Source organism: Odontesthes bonariensis, chromosome 15 (assembly GCF_027942865.1).
Source record: "Odontesthes bonariensis isolate fOdoBon6 chromosome 15, fOdoBon6.hap1, whole genome shotgun sequence".
NCBI classification, from domain to species: Eukaryota; Metazoa; Chordata; class Actinopteri; order Atheriniformes; family Atherinopsidae; genus Odontesthes; species Odontesthes bonariensis.
Genome location: NC_134520.1, coordinates 35942127 through 35967649, shown reverse-complemented (window position 1 = coordinate 35967649; position 25523 = coordinate 35942127). Strand labels below are relative to the sequence as shown.

Below are 25523 nucleotides of genomic sequence, written 5' to 3'. Positions count from 1 at the left end.
CGACTTCTAGGGTTTTACACCAGGTAAGAGCAACCGGCTCGGGTCCATTTTTAGCAACCTACTCGGCCGGGGTTCCAAGCGAGCTAAGTCGAGATGAAAATGCGACGTCTACAGACTGCAGGCCACCGATTGGCCAGGAAGGAACACCGCTGGATGAGTCACGAAAGAACGCCGCCAATGCACGCCAAGCCGATGGCCTCAATAATCGCTTCAACTTGTAAAGTATAAAGAAGAAGAACGAGAGCAGCAGACAGTAAGAACAGCACAGCGTCAAGTCAAGTCAGTTTATTTATACAGCACATTCAAAAATAAGTGAACCGAACCAAAGTGTTGCACAGAACATAGTATAAAAAAAACTGCAATAATTCACACAATTATTTTACATTTGAAAAGGTGTAAAAGACTAAATTAAAACTAATGAATTTGAACACATTCTCAATTCAAACTATGAAAACAAAGCACCTAAAGCTTTGTTTATCCCTAAGAAAGGGACAGAAAGTAAACTTAAAAGATTTAGAGAAGACGAAGAGCACAATCTGTTCACGGCGTCGGACGATGGGGCCGGCGAACAAGCGACTGCTGATCTGATGACCTTCAAGTGTGACAAAGTCTGACGGAGAAGCCGGTGCCGGACCATTCAAGCATTTACACGCAATCAGCGGGACTTTAAAGGGACAGTTCGCCTCTTTTGACATGAAGCTGTATGACATCCCATATCAGCAACATCATTTCTGAACATCTTCTTACCCCCTGCTGCGTCCTGTGAGCAGAGTTCCAGCCTCGTTTTGGTGTTGATGAAGGTAGTCCGGCTAGTTGGCTGGGGTTTAAAAAATAAAGCGTTTTGCTTCTCAGAACAATATGCGTTCAACAGAGTAATACATTTGCATCACAAAATGGTTCTCCAGGAAAAAGTCAGACCTCACAATCTCTTGGCCCTATTTTCTCTCCCTTCGTATCACTGCCTGCTGCCGCCTGCCGACAGCCGCGCCTGTTACTGTGTTTGCTGCTCAGAAGCAGGGGACTGCTCGCTCTGCACTTCGGTCTGCACAGTTTTATATTGGATGCATTGATATCAAGGCAGGCAAAAATAGGGCCAAGCGATTGTGAGGTCTGACTTTTTCCTGGAGAACGATTTTGTGTAGCAAATGTATTACTCTGTTGAACTTTATTTTTTAAACCCCAGCCAACTAGCCGGACTACCTTCATCAACACCAAAACGAGGCTGGAACTCTGCTCACAGGACGCAGCAGGGGGTAAGAAGATGTTCATAAATGATGCTGCTGATATGGGATGTTATACAGCTTCATGTCAAAAGAGGCAAACTGTACCTTTAATGTGATCCTGGACTGGTGGCCGAGATAACGCCGCCAACAGATGTTCAGCTTTACGCAGTTCTGGATATTATTTAGTGTTTTTACCAACAGCTCACAAAACCACCCAATTCAGATTCCCCTCATCTCCTCTCCGTTTCGTAGAGGTATAGTCCCCTTTTCCTTCGGAGATAAATAAGTATTGCTTACCTAACACCCCCCCCTCCAACCAATTGATGAGCCCTTTCAGATAAATTCAGAGCTAAATGCTACATTCTCAAACTGTTTTGCAGCACCAGTCTGAGGAATATTCCCGTCATGGCTGACATATAGCTGACATATATATCTGAACACATCTGTGCAGGTACAACGTTAAGATAAAAGCCAAAAAAAGTTCAACAACACCCAAAATGGCTGACAGGCACATGAGGTCAGTTTTACGCTCGTTGCGGTGTGAACACAACTGAGAAAAAGAGAGCATCGCCCAAGTGGAACATTACAGTTGAACTCCAACACTGACCATCCTGAGTCTGGTTCTGTCCAATGTGAGCCCAAAAGCCTCGGACAATAAAGCCATAGACGATTACACATACAAGGAATAACAAAATGACCTCAGTTGCTATGGAAACTACGACGTTTCTGAGGTTACACGTCAGAATAGTTAATAGTCACAAATCTTACTTTTAGACAGTACAGAGATGCACAAAATATTCATCTCTGCATGTTCTGCTAATATTTATCATTTTAAGTATTCTAATAGCATTTTTTCGCATTATTGATACAGTGGAAACCGCTTATAGTGGTCACGGATATAGTAATCAACCGCTTATATGGATCAAAAGGCTTGGGACGGAATCATTTCTATACAAATGCTGTTTAAATAATTTGTTTATAGTAATCAAGAAATCCGCGTATGTCAATTTTTGGCCATTTTATGAATGTAAACATGTGCAAAAATAATTTTAAAACTACGTGTAGCTATTTTATTTTTTACTCCCTTGATTCCTTTCTGGACGTCTGCTTCTGCCTCGCTAGCTAACGTAACGAGTTGACACCGGGCAGCAAGCGCGCGAATCATGGCTGGAAAAAGGAAGTCATTTTCTCTGAATGAAAAACGTAGTCTCCTCGAGGCGTATGACAAATTACCAAAAACGAGCCAACGAGATGCTGCGGCGAAGCTTGGCATTCCTCAGGCTACCTTGTGTAGTCTAATTAAGCAACGAGAGACAGTCATGAATGCTAACGACGGAGAAAGAAAACGACGGCGCCCGGGAAAAGCACCTGCAGTTTCCACTGTACATGTAACACAAATTCGGTTTTAGTAATCAGCCGCTTATAGTGTTCAAATTGGCTCTGGACCAACGTGATCACTATAAGCGGTTTCCACTGTATATACATTCTGCCTTTTGTCAGCCATTATCAGAACTGAACTTTGTCTGTTTTTGGTAAGAACAACGGAGGGAAAAAATGCCTTCAGTTTGCCGTCACCTCCCTCAGCATCTGGCTGCTTTACTTTCATTTACCAAGTCTCACAAGAATACAGATTTTCAGCCGAGTGAGTTCTCATGTGCACGGTCAAACCCCTTTTATAAGTGAAACTTTTCCAGCAGATGTGGCAGGAGAAAGGCCTCTCACCTGTGTGAGTTCTCACATGGTCGGTCAAAGTTCCACTGTGCCTGAAACTTTTCCCGCATGTTTTGCAAAAGTACGGCTTTTCGCCCGTGTGAATTCTCATGTGGAGTCTCAGAATATCTCTTCGGGTGAAACCTCTCCCGCATATTTTACAGAACCACAAGCCCTCCCCGGTGTGGATCCTGGAATGAACCTTTAAGGTCGACACGTGGCTGAATCTTTTCCCACAGGCATTGCACATGTACGGCTTCTCGTTTGTGTGGGACACGTAATGTTTCTTTGTTTTAGATTTAGACCGAAAATTTTTCCCAAAGAACTCACATTTGATAAACTTTTTGGTCGTATTGGAAACACGCTGAATCTCGGAAGTTTGAGAGCCGTCGACGTTGTCGGTGTGACTTCTGTTAATGGGACGTGTTTTAATCAGCTTCTTCGCTGCATTTTTAGCAGCTTTCTGACCGGTTGCTTCCTCGTCTTGCCTCTCAGCTGCAGCAGCGTTGGGAGACAGAGGCTGATCCATGTTTGCTTCCTCTTCACTGTCCTCACTGTCCTCATAAGTAGGAGTGACCATACAAGCATCCATCTCTGGCTTCAGAACAAATGGTTCTTCCTCCGGACTGATGCAGAAATCCTCCTCCTCCACTTTAATCTGTGGAGGTGCTGCTTCTCCCCGGTCCAGACCGGAGTTCCTCTTCTTCTTACAGAGCGGCTCATTAGTCAGAACTTCCTCATCACTACAGATGTAATGCTTTGGGAGTTCTGGAAGGAGAGGAGAACACAAGAATAAGTTTAATGATGTGATTACACAGTACGTCCTCAACACAGCCAGGCTTTCTTTGTGCTGGCTGAGTCAACACAACAGGCTCTACAGCGGTGGTTCCGACTCAGGCTAGCCTCTTCGGGCTCTGAGCGCGCTCAAATGAATGGGCGCATCACGGTCATTTGATGCTTCCTACACACAACAAACGGTGATAACGTGACACTTCATTCAAATAAAGTGCAGGTTCAGGGCTCTAGACTAACTTTTTACACTGGTTGCACTGGTGCACCTAACTTTTTTTCTTAGGTGCACCAGCACAAAAGTTAGGTGCACCCAAATTTTCAAACGCATTGCATTTAACACTGCAGTTTTACAGGTTCACTTTATTTTTTAAATCGCTGTCCATATGTCTATTAATTACCAATCTGGTCAAAATAAAGTTCTTTATTTGAAGCACAATTCAACAAACTTACTGAACTTACTGAAAAAGAGTTGGTGCTTAAAGTGCTTCACTGACCTGAAATTTAAACTTAAAACATCTCAAGATAAATTACATAAAAAGAAAATCTAAATTAAAATTGCAAGTGTTTTAAGGACTTCAAACTGAAAACACCTGATTCAAATGAATGGCTCCTTATCAGGCCACTGCAGAGCTTGATGACGAGTTGATCATTTAGATCAGGTGTGCTGGAGGAGGGAAACATCGAAAACATGTAGGGCAGTGGGTCCCGAGGACCGGAACTGAGAAACACTGGCCTAGCCCCAGAATCCTGGCTCTGCCACCAGGCACTCACCGTTTTGATCTCACTTTTCTAAAATGACGCTGCTCCATCAAGGCCTTTGAATCACTCTTTGTCTGACCGCTCTCCTTACCAGGGGCTCACACCCACAATGACACAGCCCTCTGGATCATGGAGGTAGTTAAACCCCTCCCCCACCTTTAGGTGGAGATTAGAGATGCAGATCGGGTGAGGAGTTCGACCATCCAGGGAGAGCTCAGAGGAGAGCCAGTGCTCTGGTTCAGGTATCTGGTTAGGATGGTTAGGAGGCCTCAGGCCAGAACCAGAACTCTCTGGAGGAATTATATATCCCATCTGACCTGGGAACGCCCAGGAGGAGCTGGAGAGGGGGGCTGGGGAAAGGAATGTCTGGGTTTCCCTCCTGGACCTGATGCCTCCTGCTGAACTCAGATAAGAGGAAGATGATGGATTCCTGCTGTTTCGTCCCAGCTTCTTACGCACTTATTTTTTTCCTAAACTGTCTTTGTTTCCTAAATTGTCTTCCCATGTGTCTCGGTACCTAACTTACTGCACTTACTCTAGCACTAGTTCTGCTCTTAGCTGTTTGGTTTTGGAAGGAAATGCACTTATGATTTCTTGTGACCTGAAGTTCTTTTGCCACCGATGTGGAACGCACTTATTGTAAGTCACTTTGGATAAATCTCTGCAGCTGTTACCATGGAAACATCTGCAGATACTCACTTTAAAGCTGCTCAGAACTGAACTAACTCTGGTTCTGCCTCAGATTCTGGGTTTATGTTCATGTTGGAACATGTTTCAGTGACTCTCTGCAGCTGTTACCATGGAAACATCTGCAGATATTCACTTTAAAGCTGCTCAGAACTGAACTAACTCTGGTTCTGCCTCAGATTCTGGGTTTATGTTCATGTTGGAACATGTTTCAGTGAATCTCTGCAGCTGTTACCATGGAAACATCTGCAGATATTCACTTTAAAGCTGCACAGAGCTGAACTAACTCTGGTTCTGCCTCAGATTCTGGGTTTATGTTCATGTTGGAACATGTTTCAGTGAATCTCTGCAGCTGTTACCATGGAAACATCTGCAGATATTCACTTTAAAGCTGCTCAGAACTGAACTAACTCTGGTTCTGCCTCAGATTCTGGGTTTATGTTCATGTTGGAACATGTTTCAGTGAATCTCTGCAGCTGTTACCATGGAAACATCTGCAGATATTCACTTTAAAGCTGCTCAGAACTGAACTAACTCTGGTTCTGCCTCAGATTCTGGGTTTATGTTCATGTTGGAACATGTTTCAGTGAATCTCTGCAGCTGTTACCATGGAAACATCTGCAGATATTCACTTTAAAGCTGCTCAGAACTGAACTAACTCTGGTTCTGACTCAGATTCTGGGTTTATGTTCATGTTGGAACATGTTTCAGTGAATCTCTGCAGCTGTTACTATGGAAACATCTGCAGATATTCACTTTAAAGCTGCTCAGAACTGAACTAACTCTGGTTCTGCCTCAGATTCTGGGTTTATGTTCATGTTGGAACATGTTTCAGTGAATCTCTGCAGCTGTTACCATGGAAACATCTGCAGATATTCACTTTAAAGCTGCTCAGAACTGAACTAACTCTGGTTCTGCCTCAGATTCTGGGTTTATGTTCATGTTGGAACATGTTTCAGTGAATCTCTGCAGCTGTTACCATGGAAACATCTGCAGATATTCACTTTAAAGCTGCTCAGAACTGAACTAACTCTGGTTCTGACTCAGATTCTGGGTTTATGTTCATGTTGGAACATGTTTCAGTGAATCTCTGCAGCTGTTACTATGGAAACATCTGCAGATATTCACTTTAAAGCTGCTCAGAACTGAACTAACTCTGGTTCTGCCTCAGATTCTGGGTTTATGTTCATGTTGGAACATGTTTCAGTGAATCTCTGCAGCTGCTTCCTGTTTTACTGGAACAATAAGGAAGAAATGAGGGCTGATCAGGACTGTGCTGCAGTTCCTTCTTTGGTTAGTTGCTCAGATTGAAGTCTGCATTCAGTTTAAATTGTGCAAAGACTAAATGTCCCACATTAAACTGACATAATTCGTTATTTAATCGTCATTCAGACAAATATTCTTCCATCACGGTGTTTCATACCTATCGCGGGGAGGTTTATTTGGGGTTTCCAGGTGACATCCAGCAGTACCCGCTGACGGTCGATCTCCTCCTCGTACTGGACGATGGTTTTCTCAAACTCTGAGAATATTTCCTCAGCAGCAGCAGTGAGCCGCTGGCTGATAAACTCTCTCAGATGCTGAGCTGAAGACATTGTTGCTGCTCACACTCACAGATTCAGCTCAGACAACACAACAAAGCTAACTCTGCTAACGCTTGCAGCTAACTTCCGCCGGATGGCTAATCTTCTTCGTTGTTCTTTTTTACAGTCGCACTACCGCCATCTGGTGGATTTAATGCGTTCCTACAGTTGGGACCCCCTGCCACAGTCATAGATAGATAGATAGATAGATAGATAGATACTTTATTCATCCCAATTTGGGAAATTGTTTTGTTGCAGCAGCATAAAATAAAATATATGAAAACAATTAAAGTAAAAACAAGCAAATAGAATAGAATAAAATAAATATAAAATAAAATAAAATAAAAATAGTGAATAAACATTCGCTATATACAAATCTACAGTATGAAGAGTTTTGTTCCACTCTTCCCCAATCTCTCCATTTTGCCCTTCCTCTGTCATATTTCCTGCTGCTCCTACAGATGTTTCAGAACACAGTGAGACATCTGGCTCACATCATGACGAAGGATTTATGAGACAACTATAATAATAATAATAATACTAATAACTTGGACTTATATAGCGCCTTTCAGGGTACCCAAGGTTGCTTTAACAAAAGAAAATAAGGGGGAAGGGTAGGGCCGGAGGGGTGGGTTTAAGAAGAGTAGGACATGGAGAAGAGATGTGTTTTTAGATTCTTTTTGAACTGTAGTAGAGAGGGGGCAGAACGGTTGTGAAGTGGCAGATTGTTCCATAGGTAGGGGCAGTTGAGCAGAAGGCCTTATCTCCATATGTTTTCAGTCTGGTGCGAGGAACGGAAAGTAGGTCCTTGTCTGAGAAGCGCAGAAATAAGCATGCAACAACAATATTATAACAGGGTATTCTTAAATAAAATAGAAATATAGAAATAAAAAATATAGAAATATAACCTATGTACATAAATGTGCAGTAGTGCGCTACATTAGTTGTCTTTGTGCAGCAGTCAGCAGGAAGGTATCCTCTGCTTGGGTTGTAAAAGTTATGCACAAGCAGATATGCTGGCACACATATTTCATATGTGTTGAAATTATGTTAAGATAGATAGATAGATAGATACTTTATTGATACCGAAGGAAATTCAAGCATCCAGTAGCAGACATAATAAAGCAATAAAAATGTTTATACAATAATAAACACTTTAAAAACAATCTAAGAATTTAAAAAACTGTTTAAGAATATAAAATATAAATAAATAACCCTTTTTAGAGCTTTTTGTGCTCACTGGATGTGCCACAACTTTCTCCAGCTAAACAAAAACAAAACTTAGGTAACTGTCTTTGGAGCCAGAGAGAAACGATTACAGTTCACCACAGAACTTCAATCTATGCACCTAGAAACTACCAACCAGGCCAGAAATCTTGGTGTAGTGATGGACCTAAATTTGGAAAAACACATTAAGGCAATAACAAAGTCAGCCTACTATCGCCTTAAAGGGATAGTTCGCCTCTTTTGACATGAAGCTGTATGACATCCCATACTAGCAACATGCAAAATGCCTGGGGGCAGCTTTGGGAAAAGGCTCGCTCACCCCAGGGTTTGTATTCTGACCTGGGCACTTCCAGCAGAAACTGGTCTGCTGACCTCAGAGCTGTACCAGGACTGTTAAAAGCTCAGATAAATACGATGGGGCGAGGCCGTTAAGAGCTTTAAAAACAAACATTAAGAGTGTAAAATCAGTTCTGTAAAGGACAGGAAGCCAACGGAGGGAGTTAAGAACAGGAGTGATGTGCACACGTCTGTTGGTGTTGGTTAAAAGACGGGCAGCAGCATTTGTTTGTTGTTGTTCATCTGAGACTTTATTTTACAACCTGATACGGACCAAATCATTTATTATAGCGCTACATAAAGACTTGTAATTGGAGAAGGTGTAATATCTCTGTACATTATTTTAATGTTTTCCATCTGAACAGGCTGCCGTGCACATGAGGGCAGTTATTTCAGCACCAGGTGAACCCACGTTCAGTCGTCTCTCTGCTTCTCATCTTCTTGCACTAACTGACTTCCTTGGATGGGTTCTAAAGCAGATGTTGTTATGTGCTCATATTACCGACCCATTTTGGGTCAAACTGGTCTGCTGATGAGAAATATCACAAGGTAAATTTGTTAGTGATCAAGAAAAATGGTTTATTATATTCTGGCAGAAAATACAAACGAGAAGTTTCTTTCAGAATGTAAGATTGCACATAGATGTTTCCTTTGTCAGTTTGTTTCTCCGAGACAAAATAAAACATATTAAGAGCGATTAAAAAAGCACATTAAAAAAGTAAAGCACTTGTTGGAGACGTCAGTCTAACAAAGCTACACAGAATCAACAGTTTGACTGTTAGAAGTGCAACACACTGCTTTGTGTGTGCAGCAGTGGAACCATTCTGGGTTTAAGTTGTGCATAAAGTTCAATCACTCTGGCACCAGGAGGACAGTTTCATCAACCGGTTGGTTTCCTGGCACAGTCCACATGTTCTTATAAAACTGAGGTCTGAACTTTGAGGAGGGACAAAAGCTTAAAGTCTGAGTAAAGCAGAAAAATCAGCTCTGAGTTTGTCACATGACAGAAAAAAAGGGTGATTAACCAGTCAGCTAAACCCAAATAAGCAAAGTGGTGATGATCAATCACAGCGCAGAGCATCTGCTTCCTGCTGTAGCCCGCCAACAACAAAACTGTACTCCAACCTGTGATCTGAGATCAGTAAACCATTCACAGTCTGTAACAACCATGGAACAGGATCACCAACTCGGCCCTTCAATGCACCAAGTGCACGTGATTCTCTGAGCTGGTTAACATCTGCGGCGTTGTGTTCCCACCCAACACTTCACCAAAAAAAAGAAAGAAATCCTGTTCTTCATCTGCCAGCATTCAGGAAAGACGTATTTCTAGATGAAGGCAGAGCAAGCTAGTCGTCAGACACACGGCTGGATGGTTCATCCGATGGTTCATCCGATGGTTCGTCCGATGGTTCGTCCGATGGTTCGTCCGATGGTTCGTCCGATGGTCCGTCCGATGGTCCGTCCGATGGTCCGTCCGATGGTTCGTCCGATGGTCCGTCCGATGGTTCATCCGATGGTTCATCCGAATCTGATGGTTCATCCGATGGTTCATCCGAATCTGATGGTTCATCCGATGGTTCATCCGATGGTTCGTCAGATGGTTCATCCGATGCCGATGCATCCTAGTTGGCCCGTTTGTAACATCCAAGGTTTGGAGGGTCAGTTCCTGCTCGTCTTAAATGCTCACTTTGCTGACTCGTGGAACCTGCACCTTAGACCCACATTATTGAAACTACAAATAGGACACCATCACTATTTTGACTCCTAACTCCCTCGAGTCCACTGGAGGAGGAAGCATAGTTGTGTGCCCATACACAGGACGAACAGCCAAGGGGAAACTATGGCCCCGCCCTGAGTTTCCAATGGGCAGTCAATGGGAACCCAGTGTCAAGTCAGCCGAGTCCTCAAATCCAGGGTCCCGCAAGCGAGTTTGCCACGTGATATTCAAGGTGAAGGATCAATACTTTTAGTTTCAGAGAGCATTTATTCAACATCCTGTCAATTCACACTGAATAAGGAGAAATAAAAAAGTGAACAAGTGCTGTTCCTGGCAGCCTCAGTTTTTATGCAGATCTCTGAGTTTGCTTTACTCAGACTTTAATGACGTCACCTGTTTGTCATCATCTGGATCCAACTGCTTTAAACAGCTCAAGGCCACTTTCTTAAAAGGAAATGATCGTAAAGTTAAGAGTTCATGAGTGCATTTTACTTTGAAAGTTATTCAACAGATTACAAAATTCAATAAATTTGTATTTAAATGTGATTAATTCAACAAAGTCAGATTAAAATTTGATTAAAATTGAAATGGTTTAATGTGGAGTGCACTTCCCGTCTGCAGCTTCTGATCAGTGGGGATCCCTGCTGATCATCCTCTGCTGGATGTAAAGGATTTAAAGATGGATGAATCTATTCTCACTCACTACAGTTACAGCTCTTCATCTGTGTGCGTTCTCATGTGTGCAACCAGACTTTCCCCTCTTTTGTATCTCTTACCACACTTTTTACAGAAATAAGGCTTCTCGCCCGTGTGGCTTCTCATGTGGCCAGTTAAATGGTGACTGACAGAGAATCTTTTCCCGCATATTTCGCAGGAATAACTCTTCTCACCCGTGTGGGTTCTCGTGTGGACTAACAAGCTGTAGCTTCTTTTGAAGCGTTTGCCACACATCTCACATGGATACGGCTTCTCGCCCGTGTGGCTTCTCATGTGGATGGTCAGCGTGCCGTTCTGAGCGAAGCTTTTCCCGCAGATCTCACAGGAATACAGCTTCTCGCCCGTGTGGGTTCTCATGTGGACCAACAAGGTTTCGCTCCGTCGGAAATTCTTGCCGCACATTTCACAAGCGTACGGCTTCTCGTCCGTGTGAGCTCTCATGTGGGCGGTCAGGTGATTGCTTTGATTGAAACTTTTACCGCATATTTTGCACGAATACGGTTTCTCACCCGTGTGGATTCTGTGATGCTTCTTCAGTCCAGATTTAAACCTGATTTCTTTGCTACAGATGTTACATTTAACAGACTTTTTACCAGCGTTACAGTGACTCTCCGACATGGGAGAGTCGTCTACACTGTCATTTAGGCTTCCGTGAGCCAACTTATTTGGCTCCGGCTCCTCGTTTCTACCCGATCCAGAGTCCTCGTGCGGATCTTCTTCCTGATCTGGGCTCTCAGCCACAGATGAGTTCTGGAAGAACATCTGGGCACTGTTTGTTTCTGAGTCACTGTTGTTGCTTTCCACAACAGTAGGAGTCACCATAAAGATATCAGACTCCTGCTTAACGTCAGGCTGTCCTTCCTCCTGGCTGATGCAGGGTTCTTCCTGTTCCTCTTTAATATGTGAAGGCTCTGGTTCCTCCTGGTCCACAGTGAATTTCTTCCCCTGGTTACAAAGCTGCTGGTCCTCTTCCTCCTTGAAGACCTGTGGCAGCGGGGAGTCTGTGGGGGAAAAGCAGCATAAAAGAGGTTAGTTGTCAAAACGTTTCAGATGACCCAGATGATTTATAAACCTACAAGAATAACAAAATCTTCTCAAACACTTATAGACTTAATTTTTAGATTTAGATTTAGACAAATAAATCAGATGGGATTAAAAAAGACTTATAACCTCATTATTGGGCTATCAGATCATAACCTTATCCTGGCCTCTAGGAAAGCTGACAAAAGAACGTTATACAAATCAGAGTTTGTTTATTTTTTGTTTATTAGGAGCCCCATTAGCTGCAGCAAGCTGCCGCTATTCTTCCTAGGGACCTCATCAAAATACATTACAAATAATTTCATGGCATTGAGTACATTATATAATGCATTAATCAAAATTCACAATTCCATTACAAATTACATGGAATCCAGAACATAAATACACAGTTTCCCTCCAGAGTTCAATGAAGGAGAACTCAAGCATGCCTTTTATCTCACTAAAAAACATGGCCCTCACTGAAAATTAAATAAAGCAATTAAACTGGAGTGACACCTTTGGTAATTCAATTCAATTCAAATTCAAAAATACTTTATTTATCCCAGAGGGAAATTAAATGTTGATGTAGCTCAATTAAATCAAAGAGTTATTATAGATGCTGATGGCTGTGGGCAGGAAAGATTTCCTGTAGCGGTCCGTTTTGCATCCAAACTGAAGAAGCCTTTGACTGAAGAAACTCTGTTTTCTGATAACAGTCTCATGGAGAGGATGTTCAGGGTTGTCCATAATTCTCTTGATTTTATGCAAAATCCTTCTTTGCATTATTGTCTCCAGAGGTTCCACAGTCGTCCCCAGAACAGAACCAGCCTTCCTTATCAGGTTGTTGAGTCTTTTTAGGTCCCTGGTTCTGATGCTGCTGCCCCAACAGATGACGCAAGAGGAAATGACGCTCTCAACAACAGACTTGTAGAAGATCTGCAACATCTTGTTGCAAACCTTGAAGGACCTTAGCTTCCTCAAGAAGTACAGTCTGCTCTGTCCTTTCTTGTAGATGGCTTCACTGTTGTGTCTCCAGTCCAGTCTGTTGTCCACATGAACACCAAGGTATTTATATTCCTCAACCACCTCCACTTCTTCTCCCGTGATGGAAACAGGGTTTGATCTGACCTTGTTTCTCCTGAAATCTACAATCATCTCCTTTGTTTTGTTAACATTCAAGATGAGATGATTGTTCCCACACCATGCCACAAAGCGGTCCACCAGCTCTCTGTACTCAGCTTCTTGTCCATCTCTGATACACCCGACAACTGCAGAGTCATCTGAATATTTCTGTAGATGACAGGAGTCTGACTTGTACTGGAAGTCTGAAGTGTACAGAGTGAAAAGGAATGGTGAGAGTACAGTCCCCTGTGGTGCTCCTGTGCTGCTGATCACCTGGTTAGACACACAATTCTTCAGTCTGACAAACTGTGGTCTGTTTGTCAGGTAGTCATTAATCCAGGTGATTGTTGAGGCCTCCACCTGAGTCTTCTGGAGTTTCAGACGAAGCAGATCAGGCTGGATTGTATTAAATGCACTGGAGAAATCAAAGAACATGATCCTCACAGTGCTGCCTGCTTTGTCCAGATGACAGTGGGTTTGTTGAAGCAGATGTATGATAGCGTCTTCAACTCCAACTCCATGGCGATAAGCAAACTGCAGGGGGTCCTGATATGTGCTGGTTTGCTTACACAGGTGGGTCAACAGGAGTCTCTCCAGGACCTTCATGATGTGGGATGTCAGGGCAACAGGTCTGTAGTCATTGATGTCTGAGGGGTGAGTTTTCTTTGGTACCGGAACCAGACAGGATGTCTTCCACAACAGCGGTACCTTCTCTTGGGTCAAGCTAAGGTTGAAAAGGTGTTGCAGAATCCCACAGAGCTGCTCTGCACAGGCCTTCAGGACTCGGGGGCTGACACCATCTGGACCTGCAGCCTTGTTCCGGTTCAGTCTTTCCAACTGCCTCTTCACCTGACTTCTAGAAACAGAAAAGTGGGAGGGGGAGGCAAAGGGGACAGCAGCATCTCCTGATTGGGTTGATGACAAACTAGTGGAAGCAGAAGAATCCATGACTGAGGTGGAGGTGGAGATGTTACAGGAAAGCTGTGGGTCAGAGGAGGGTGGGATGTCTCTTTGGCTGGGAACAGGAGGGGAGGATGGTGAGCTTGTTCCTGAACTGAACCTGTTGAAGAATGTGTTCAGCTCATTTGCTCTGTCCAGACTTCCATCCATCCGATCCTCCCTCTGCTTAAGGCCTGTGATCTTCTTCATTCCTGACCACACATCTCTGATATTGTTCCTCTGCAGTTTACTCTCAAGCTTCTTTCTATACACCTCCTTGCTCTCTCTGATCTTGACTTTGAGCTGCTTCTGTATACTCCTCAGTAGCTCCCTGTCTCGCTCCCTAAAGGCTCTTTTTTTCCTGTTCAATAGTTCCTTTAGCTCACTGGTGATCCAGGGTTTGTTATTAGGGAAGCATCTCACTGTTCTGGTGGGGATGGTGTTGTCCACACAGAAGTTTATATAGTCAGTCACACACTCAGTCATGGCATTAATGTCCTCTCCATGTGGCTTACAAAGAGAAATCCAATCGGTTGCATCAAAACAACCCTGTAAGGCTTCTTCAGCATCATGTGACCACTTTCTAACAGTCCTTTTTGTGACAGGTAGTCTCTGGACAAGGGGTTTATATGCTGAACAGAGAAAAACAAGGTTGTGATCCGATTTTCCCAGGGGAGGCCTTGATTTGGAAATGTATGAATCCTTGACATTTGTGTAAAACAAATCCAATGTCTTGTTTTCTCTGGTAGAGCAGCTGACAAACTGTTGAAAAGTTGGCAGTGTAGCAGAGAGTGAGGCATGATTAAAATCACCAGATATTGCCACAAAAGAATTGGGGTGTTGAGTCTGTATCTTAGCAACAACGGAACTGATGACATCACATGCAGTGTCGGCAACAGCTGAGGGTGGAATGTAAACGGCCACCAAAACAACACTGGTGAACTCTCTTGGCAAATAATATGGACGAAAACTTACTGCCAATAGTTCAATGTCAGGACTGCAGAGGCGACTCTTCACAGTAACATGTCCTGGGTGACACCATCTGTTGTTGACAAGCACTGCCAATCCACCCCCTTTCCTTTTCCTGCTACTCTTTAAATCTCGATCTGCTCGTACAGTCAGGAAGCCCGGCAGAGAGACGCTGGAGTCGGGTATATGATCCTGTAGCCATGTCTCAGTAAAACACATAATGCTACATTCCCGATATTCTTGCTGAGTCCTTGTCAAGGCTAGAAGTTCATCCAACTTGTTAGCTAACGATCTTACATTTCCCATGATGACGGATGGCAGAGATGGTTTGAACTTCTTCTTTCTTTCTCTCCTCTTTGCTCCTGCTCTGCATCCACGACGCCTCCTTTTCAATTCCAATGGGATTTCTGGCTTCAGTTGTCGAATTATTTCTGCTTTTCCAATATTAATCAGCTGCTCCCTGTTGTAAACCACCTTGTTGCTATGGTTATGCATCATGACAAAAGAGTAAAATATACAAAAGTATTGGGAAAAATTAATCCAGCTGCACAGCATCCAAAGCAGGAAGGAACAGTTGTCCAAAAAATGCAATTTCTTCCAAGAAATAACAGGAATGAAATTTAGAAAAAAAAGAAAAATCTCAATGTGAGGTACAGAGCTACTCCAACGTGCTGCCACCCTCAGCAGCGCATTCTAGTAACATGCCCTGTGAACCAGCTTGTGAGCTAATGTCAACCGTTTTTAACTGTGTTTTAATGTTTATTCTATTTTTTTATTCTCTTTAAATTGCTTGTTTTTCTGTTCTTTTAAATGCCTTGTCTTTATGTAAAGCACATTGAGTTGCCTGTGGTATGAAATGCGCTATATAAATAAAGATGCCTTGCCTTGCCTAAAGATATTTTTCTGACATACACAAAAATAAGGGGCAAAAAAACTAATGCAAAACGAAATTTACCTTGGTTTAACAGTAATCTCTGGGAGTCAATGAAAAAAAGAGATGCCTCACTTAAAAAGTTCCTGAAGTCAAAATTAAGTACAAATCACCTGATTTTTAAAAGGTCTCAGAAATAAAGTCAAACAACAAATCAGAAAGGCAAGAGCAATTTCTTTGGCAAAATCCCCCTACTGAAGCCAATAGCAATGATATGAATAACTTGTTATTAGCTAAATCTCACACTCACAAATCCAAGCTTTCCTTTCTACATTTTCAAATTAAACCAAATCATATTTAAAAACTATTCAATGTTCTCACAACTAATCTAAGTACTTAAAATCACGATCCGGTGCTGCTTCTTTGATATTCTGTTATCTAGTTTGTGTATGATTGGCCCTTTTAATTCCATCTCACGTTTGTCTGAACACATCACAGCAGCTTTAAAATCTTTACTCTGGCTTCCAGTCAGTCACAGAATAGATTTTAAAAGCCTGCTGATGGTTTACATCTGTGATCTGTTCAGAGAATATAAAGCCAGCAGAGCTCTTAGATCCAAGGACTCAGGTCAGCTGGTCCAGTCCAGAGTCCAGACTAAACATGGAGAAGCAGCATTTAGCTGTTATGCTGCAAACAAGTGGAACAAACTGCCAGTGGAGATTAAACTTTCACCAAATGGAGACATTTTTAAATCCAGGTTAAAAACATTTCTGTTCTCATGTGTCTATGCATGAAATCTGCACGATATCTTTGAACTTATCTGGACTGTTGCTTGTGTTTAAATTCATTTAAATGCTTTTATTTTATGTAAAGCACTTTGAACTGTTTGTACATGAAATGTGCTATATAAATCAATTTGATTTGATTTGATAAAGACTAAATATATTCTTAAACAGCTGTTAGGTGGCCTGGGTTTCAGGAATAGAGCCAGTTGTTGCAGAAATGATTGGTGGATGAGTGCTCCGTACCTGCTGGGAATGAGTTCACCCAGCTGACATCCAGCAGCCTGCGCTGCCGGCCGATCTCCTCCTCGTACCGGCCGATGGTTTTCTCAAACTCTGAGAATATTTCCTCAGCAGCAGCAGTGAGCCGCTGGCTGATAAACTCTCTCAGATGCTGAACTGAAGACATTGTTGCTGCTCAGATGAGAATGAGGAGGAACTCCTGACCGGGAGAACCAGGACGCTGTCAGCTTCCTTCCGCCAGGTGTGACCCGGTGAAAGTCTTCTTCTCTCCGGGTTTCATGGCGGTCACATTACCGCCACCTGCTGGACCGGAGTGTGAAACAGGAGATAACAGAGAAAAACTAAAAACTAAACTAACCCTAACTGTACTGTAACCTCACAGCTGGAGCCTGGGATGGGTGTATAAATGGATGGATGGATGGGTGTATAAATGGATGGATGGATGGGTATATAAATGGATGGATAGATATATAAATGAATGAATGGATGAATAGGTATATAAATTAATGGATGGATGGATATATAAATGAATGGATGGGTCTATAAATGAATGGATAGATGGATATATAAATGAATGGATGGATGGATATATAAATGAATGGATGGATGGATATATAAATGAATGGATGGGTCTATAAATGAATGGATAGATGGATATATAAATGAATGGATGGATGGATATATAAATGAATGGATAGGTATATAAATGAATGGATGGATGGGTGTATAAATGGATGGATGGATGGGTGTATAAATGGATGGATAGATATATAAATGAATGAATGGATGAATAGGTATATAAATTAATGGATGGATGGATATATAAATGAATGGATGGGTATATAAATGAATGGATAGATGGATATATAAATGAATGGATGGATGGATATATAAATGAATGGATAGGTATATAAATGAATGGATGGATGGTTGTATAAATGGATGGATGGATGGGTGTATAAATGGATGGATGGATGGGTGTATAAATGGATGGATGGATGGGTGTATAAATGGATGGATGGATGGATGGGTATATAAATGAATGGATGGATGGGTGTATAAATGGATGGATGGATGGGTGTATAAATGAATGGATGGATGGGTACATAAATGGATGTATAGGTATATAAATGGATGGATGGATGGGAATATAAATGAATGGATGGATGGATGGATGGATGGGTATATAAATGAATGGATGGATGGATATATAAATGAATGGATGGATGGATGGATGGGTATATAAATGAATGGATGGATGGATGGGTATATAAATGGATGGATGGATGGATAGATGGATGGATGGGTATATAAATGAATGGATGGATGGATGGGTATATAAATGGATGGATGGATGGATAGATGGATGGATGGGTATATAAATGAATGGATGGATGGATGGGTATATAAATGGATGGATGGATGGATGGGTATATAAACCTCAAAATGGTTTCATGCCATTAACGATTGCTTTTGTTTTTCTAACTCTAGTAGTAACACTGTCATCGTTGGTGTCATTTACGAAACAGAGAAAGCTGTTTTTCTATCAGGAATGCTCCTTTAAAATCTGTTCTGGAGGTGTTTTTCAAATAAGGTCCAAGGCATCAGCAATCTGAAAAAAATTGGGGCAAATTACAAGCGTTCAGCATCAGATATTGCCGGTTTCCTGTTGCAGTTTGGTTAAAATTTCTTTAAAATCCAGCTCTAAAAAAGCAACGAGGAAGAAGGCTAACATATGTTGGCTGAAGGCTCCCAAGGGCCCGATCCAGAGTTAAAAAGAAAACCCATAAAAGGCTTGAAAATTGATTTAGAGAAGTTTCACACCGACGTGAAAATGATATTTGACCAGTTGTGTGAGTGTTGTATCAATCACAGCTGACGTCCTCATTCAAATGAGACGTTCAGTCGTTATTTCAGTTAAAAGTTAAAAATTAATGATTATTTTTAATGTTTTTTTATTTTATTTTTAAAATTTATTATTATTATTATTATTTATTTATTTATTTATTTTTATTTTTAATGATTTTATTGCCTTCTTGTGATTTTATGTAGCTGTGAAGCACTTTGAATTGCCTTGTGTACGAATTGTGCTCTATAAATAAAATTGCCTTGCCTTGCCTAAAAGTCACATCTGGATGAGCTAAATGAGTCAGAACATGAAGCAGCTCAATCAATGCACTTTTAAATGGACCAATCCCAGATCTGGATCCTGGATGTGGTCGCACATTCCTCAAAAAAAAAAAAAAAAAAAAAAGCATTCAGGCACGTTTGCTTTAGAGTTTACAACAAAACTCTGAATATTTATTTCAAAAATAAAATCACAAAGATAGATACAACAGTCCTGTAGAGCCATGACAACGAGCAGACAGGCCCGGTCCAGAGTCAGGAGAACCAGAGCTGCCCAACGTCAACAAACACATGAAGGACCACAATTAATGAGCAATTACAATAATCACAGAAAGGCACAAAGAAACGTGACAGAAAAAGCTGAAAGCTGGGTTTGGAGTTGGATTTATCAGGTGTTCTGGTTGCCTACAGCAGTGTTTCCCAACCGGGGGTACGCACGGGGAGTTTTTATTTATTTATTATATTTTTTTCATCTAGCAAAGCTGATGAAAGACAAGCAAGCTCAAGTGTCTCACTAGAGACCAGATTATACTACAGTAGTGAGTATTTTGATAAAGGTTTTGTTTCAGATATTAACTATTAAAAAGCACTTTTATGGAGGACTGTTTATGAAGGAGACTCCAGTTTTGTGATGAATGTTACATGAGTTAGGCCTGTTCATGTATTCTTAAAAAGAGAGAGAAATGTTACTTGTTTAAGTTAGATAACAAAGGAAGATTATTTTGATTTAGTATTTATTCTGTTTTGGTTAATTATTCATATTTCAAGAAAATGTTTTTTATTCTTATGTTGAATTCAACTGAGGTTACAAAAAAAGAGAGAGAAAGCCTGAGAATTTTATGTTCAAGTTAAGGATATTAAATAAAATGATTTTCATGTAATAACCACTGTGTTGCTCTACTTTTGGAGAATCATCGCAAGCGTTGTATGTGTGAGGCGGTACTCAGGCCAAAAAGGGTTGGGGAACACTGGCCTACAGTACCCAGTCTGACCCATATCCAACAGGAAATCAACAGCCAAGAATTAAACTTCTGTTCCAGAAATGTCATAACAGCAACTCTGTGGATATTCTTGATTTTATTCTAAAGTTTATTCTGTAAATATACTGAAAATGTTTGTAACAGTTCCTGAACAGAACAGTGGAGCCGAGTCATCGGAACAGACGGGACTTCCCAGCTTTTGGTTATACAAGGAAACATTTAAATATGCACAAGAAAATGAGCACTTTACAGAAACTTTACATTTCTTTCTTACAGTACTCCTGTACTGACTTTGGAGCTCGTTAGAATTGTACAAACTCTTGTTTTTACCTCATACACCGTGTTCCCATTCACGTTTCACTGAATCACTGCAGCTGTTTCCTGTTTTCCTGACATCACATGAAAAACGTAGAGTGGCTCAGGACTTTGATACAAATGAAAACCTGGACTGAATATGATTATTGGACCCATCTTAAGACACTGCATCTTTAAATAAATTCATATAATTGGTCGGCTTTAAATTTAAAAACTCTCCTTTTAACCCATTTAGGCCTAAAACGCCTGGAAAAGAATGCCTGTAAAACCTACGGGCGATTTCAGAAAGACCCCCTAAAACCTGAAGTTTTTCTGGAAATTCAGCAATTGTGTCAACGCCTACTAAATGATTGATTTCTCAGCCTCTGTAGCAGATAGAAACAAAATTCAAAAAGTATTTGAGAGCTTACACCTGTGGCTTTCTTTGGAAATTGAGTTTATTTACATACACCTTCACGAAAATAGAAAATGTAAAAAGTAAAGTGCAGGAACGGCACTATTTTCAATTAGATTAAATGCCTGCGACGGTGTGGCATCTGCAGGTAAACTGACTTTCCCCCCTGGTGTGCGGTTGAAATCTCTCCGTTGATTACGGTGGTAATTGTCAGTCTTCCTCTCACATTCAAACCCTTCAAAATCATCCTCATCGTCATCCTCAAACATATGTGCTCGCCATAAATCTCCATCAACTGGGTCAGCACGTTCATCAGCATCATCAAAGCCAAGAAACTCCTCACAATCGCTCCCATCTGAAATGTCTTCCCACTGAAAGTCCTCTATGCTTGTTCGATGTAACTTAACTTCAAAACAATGACACGAGGAACATGACGACACTCTCACGTGTCTATTATAATGCATTTCATTGGCGCAGAGGTCAATAATTGGTGCAAAACAACCTTATACATGAGAAAAAACGTCTACGATTTCCCGGCCTTAAAGGTAGAAATGCGGCAATGCTTCTCCGGCCTAAATGGGTTAAACTTGTACAAAGTCTTTCTCAGATAATTCTTCGCAGAAAACATTTCAGGACTGCAGATTTTCATCCGTGTGAGTGCCCATGTGTTCGGTCCAGGCGCCTCTACGTCTGAAGCTCCTGCCACATATTTGACAGGAATACGGCTTCTCGTCTGTGTGGGTTATCATGTGGTCGGTCAGAGTACCCCTGTGCCTGAAACTTTTTCCACATATTTGACACGAATACGGTTTTTCACCCGTGTGAGTTCTCATGTGGGTCAACAGATTAGTGCTCTGGTTGAAACCCTTACCGCACATTTCGCAGGTATACGGCTTCTCGTGGGTGTGAGTTCTCATGTGGACCGTCAGAGTGCCGCTGTGCCTGAAACTTTTTCCGCATATTTGACACGAATACGGTTTTTCGCCCGTGTGAGTTCTCTTGTGCGTTTTCAGGTGCGACAACTCTTTGAATTTTTTCCCACATGTGCTGCACTGGAAATACTCGCCTGTGTGAGTTCTCATGTGCACGTACAAACTACCGGTTTGAGCGAAGCTCGCGCCGCATATTTCACAAGAATACGGCTTCTCGCCGGTGTGGATTCTGTAATGCGTCTTGATTTGGTGTTTGTGTTTAAATGTTTTCCCACAAACATCACACTGTACAGGCTTTTTACCTGTGTCCGTATTACACTGACTCTTTGGTATGGCGGCGCTGTTCACATTGTAACTGTGGAAAAACTCGGCATTTCTGGCCGATCCTGGCACTTCGTGCATCCTTTCCAGTTGATCTTGGTTCCCAGCTACAGGAAAGTCTTGAAAAAGGAGATTGTGTCTGTTTCGCTCTGGTTCAATGTGGTCACTTTCATCAAAGTTCACAGTCACCATGAAGGTATCCGTCTCCTCCTTCAGCGCAAGCAGCTCGCCCTCCTGACTGGTGCAGAGTTCCTCCTGCTCCTCTTTAATCTGTGGAAGTTCGGCTTCCTCTTGGTCCAGACTGGGATCTTTCTCCTGGCTACAGAGCGACTGGTCAGCAAGAACCTCCTCCTCCTTACAGTCGAGTTGCTGTGGGAGGTCTGCAGAGAATGAAGGACACAATAATGGAAAGAAACCGCGACAGGATTAGTTTGGGAAATATCTGGACAGAGATTAAAGGGACAGTTCGCCTCTTGACATGAAGCTGTGTAACATCCCATATCAGCAACATCATTTCTGAACATCTTCTTACCCCCTGCTGCGTCCTGTGAGCAGAGTTCCAGCCTCGCTTTGGTGTTGATGAAGGTAGTCCGGCTAGTTGGCTGGGGTTTAAAAAATAAAGCCTTTTGCTTCTCAGAACAATATGCGTTCAACAGAGTAATACATTTGCATCACAAAATGGTTCTCCAGGAAAAAGTCAGACCTCACAATCTCTTGGCCCTATTTTCTCTCCCTTCGTATCACTGCGTCAAGCCACCTAGCGATAGCCGCGCCTGTTACGGTGTTTGCTGCTCGGTCTGCACAGCAGGCAGTGATACGAAGGGAGAGAAAATAGGGCCAAGAGATTGTGAGGTCTGACTTGCCTGCTGTGCAGACCGAAGTGCAGACCGAGCAGCAAACACCGTAACAGGCGTCTTTCCTTTCCTTTACATTTCTTTAGATTCCTTTCCTTTTCCTTCTCTTCTCTTCTCTTTCCTTTTCTTTTGTTTCTTTTCCTTCTCTTTCCTTTCCTTTCCTTTACCTGCTGTGCAGACCGAGCAGTCCCCTGCTTCCGAGCAGCAAACAGCGTAACAGGCGCGGCTGTCGGCAGGCGGCAGCAGGCAGTGATACGAAGGGAGAGAAAATAGTCCCAAGCGATTGTGAGGTCTGACTTTTCCCTGGAGAACCATTTTGTGATGCAAATGTATTACTCTGTTGAACGCATATTGTTCTGAGAAGCAAAAGGCTTTATTTTTTAAACCCCAGCCAACTAGCCGGACTACCTTCATCAACACCAAAACGAGGCTGGAACTCTGCTCACAGGACGCAGCAGGGGGTAAGAAGATGTTCAGAAATGATGTTGCTGATATGGGATGTTACACAGCTTCATGTCCAAAGAGGCGAACTGTCCCTTTAAGGATTAAGTTATTTCAAATTATTCAAACTATTTCCACAGTTCGAACAGCCATGTACAGAAGAGTATTAGGGCCAGGCATAAGAAAAAAATAATAATATTTTGCCTGTCGAGAATAAAGTCGAATTTTTGAGAAAAAAGTCAACTCCCCTGGTCCATCATCTAATACTTTATTCTCGACAGCCAAAATATAAATATATTTTCTTATGCCTGGCCCTAATACTCTTCCGTAGCCATATATGTGTGTGGCAAGGCAAGTTTATTTGTACAGCACAATTCAACAACAAGGGGATTCAAAGTACTTTACAGAGACATTAAAACAGTAGAAATAAAAAACAGGATTTAAATTTTAAACAAAAAAGAAAGAAATAAGAACAATAGATAAAAATCAGATAAAATCAGAAGTTAAAATGTGATTAAGAGTGAATTAGAGTTAATTAGAGTGATTAGGTGAAAACTGCGTACCACCCAACCTGTTGCTTTCTGCACGACATCATTGAGAAGCATATAGCTGAAGGTTTACAGGAAGCCTTTCTTGACCTTTAGTCGGCTATTAATAAGCGAGTAGTTAGTGTCCCAGCTCAACTTGATCATTTAACCCAGGGATGTCCAAAGTCGGTCCTGGAGGGCCGCTGTCCTGCAGGTTTTAGATGTTTTCCTGCTTCAACACACCCGATTCAGATTAAATGGATCTCTTCAACAGTTTGTTAAGTTCTGCACAAGCCTGTTAATGATGTCTTGATCTGAATCAGGTGTGTTGAAGCAGGGCAACATCTAAATAGTCTCACTATTATTATTATTATTATTATGAACCAACCATCACCTCCTGACTCTCAGCTGCTGGCTCTTCAGTAGACAGTTATCACGGACTAACTCGGGTCTCTGGTGGGTGATTGTGAACAAAAATGAGGCTGTGGGGTCGCTTCTGATTTCTTCCTGTTTTTAACCATCGGGTCGTTTTTCATGAACAGGTAAAGTGTTTCCTGAAGATGTCTGTTCCTGTGTGAGTTCATCCAGCCCATCACTGTGTTCCGTACCTGCTGTTTGGAGCTTTAGTCTTTCTATTAAATTAAATTAAATATTCTAAATCTATTATTTATTATTATTGGTCTGAAGTTTTACTGACGTCTGAGCAAACGATGCTTCACAAAATGTAATTTTACAACCAATCCCCAGATTAAGCTGCTCTGTTGTAGCTTTGCTATTTATTTATGCTTCTACAAAGAGGGATAATTTAAACCTTTAAAATCATCTAAATAAAATTTAAACGTGACAATATCAATAACCAAACACAATGACAGCCTATGATGACGATAATTTCCCAAATCAAGTTTTTTTTCTTTACATTTCTGCTCAATATGCTCCAGTCTTTCCCCCCCAAAAAAAGGTAATAAAGGAAAAACTGAAGCTGTTTTTCTTTTGAGCTTTTTCCAATGACACCAGCTCTGCAGCTCGGATACTTCTGGGCTATTTACTCCAGCCCATCCCAGTGTTTCATACCTATTGTGGGTAAGTTTATTCCGGGTTTCCAGGTGACATCCAGCAGCCTGCGCTGCCGGTCGATCTCCTCCTCGTACCGGACGATGGTTTTCTCAAACTCTGAGAATATTTCCTCAGCAGCAGCAGTGAGCCGCTGGCTGATAAACTCTCTCAGATGCTGAGCTGAAGACATTGTTGCTGCTCACACTCACAGATTCAGCTCAGACACCAAAAACAAACTGGCAAACGACTCCACACGGAAGCTAAGCTAACGCTGCTAGCCTTTCTCTGTATTGTTCACGTACACCGGATGTGGTTCTTAGAAGTTCCGTCGGGAAACACAGATTCAACTTTTTATTCCATCCTGACAACAAGCATCTATTTTTTTTTTAGCTGGTTCGGATAGTCTAGTAAATTAGTTTGATATAAGGCAACACGGTTTATAAATAAAGCTTTATTAAAAGTTTATTCAACAAAGTAACCGTCACGTCAAACAAATGTTCTTCTCTGATAGAATAGAACAGAAAAATTCTTTATTCAATTCAAATTAATTAATTCAAGTTGCTCAAAAAAATATTGTAAAAATAAAAAAATATATGTAAAAATATTTACAATGATTGTATATTAGCAACAATAATAATAATACCAATTCTAATAAAAAAATACTACTACTACTACTACTACTACTACTACTACTAATAATAATAATAATAATAATAATAATAATAATGACTAATAATAATAATAAATGACTAAATAATAATAATAATAAATTACTAAATAAATTTTTAAAAATCAATCAATCAATATGAGATTGTTGCTTGTGTAATTTATCCAGACTTTGGTTAGGTTTAGACTACATTTATCAAAAATGTTTTACTACTT

General features: G+C 41.5%; 1 protein-coding gene across 1 annotated transcript; it reads right to left on the bottom strand.

The window, feature by feature from the left end:
• Positions 1–1278: 1278 nt before the first annotated feature.
• On the bottom strand, positions 1279–24931 carry LOC142400003 (uncharacterized). Its single transcript, XM_075484562.1, has 8 exons — positions 24660–24931; positions 21148–22146; positions 16701–16868; positions 10747–11752; positions 10087–10099; positions 9681–9939; positions 6595–6774; positions 1279–3701 (listed from the first exon to the last, which is right to left on the bottom strand). Exons 1-8 carry the CDS (start codon positions 24829–24831, stop codon positions 2830–2832), a joined length of 3669 nt encoding a protein of 1222 aa, XP_075340677.1. The 5' UTR covers positions 24832–24931; the 3' UTR covers positions 1279–2829.
• Between the last annotated feature and the right edge of the window lie 592 nt (positions 24932–25523).

What these genes read in the sequence shown, in the direction of transcription:
- LOC142400003 (XM_075484562.1), bottom strand. Translation starts at nt 24,831, where the DNA reads ATGTCTTCAGCTCAGCATCTGAGAGAGTTTATCAGCCAGCGGCTCACT. An exon ending in CACGGATGAAAATCTGCAGT is followed by an intron (nt 16,869 to 21,147) that starts CCTGAAATGTTT and finishes TCATCTGAGCAG; the next exon opens with CAACAATGTCTTCAGTTCAG. An exon ending in GGTGAACTCATTCCCAGCAG is followed by an intron (nt 11,753 to 16,700) that starts GTACGGAGCACT and finishes TTTCCCCCACAG; the next exon opens with ACTCCCCGCTGCCACAGGTC.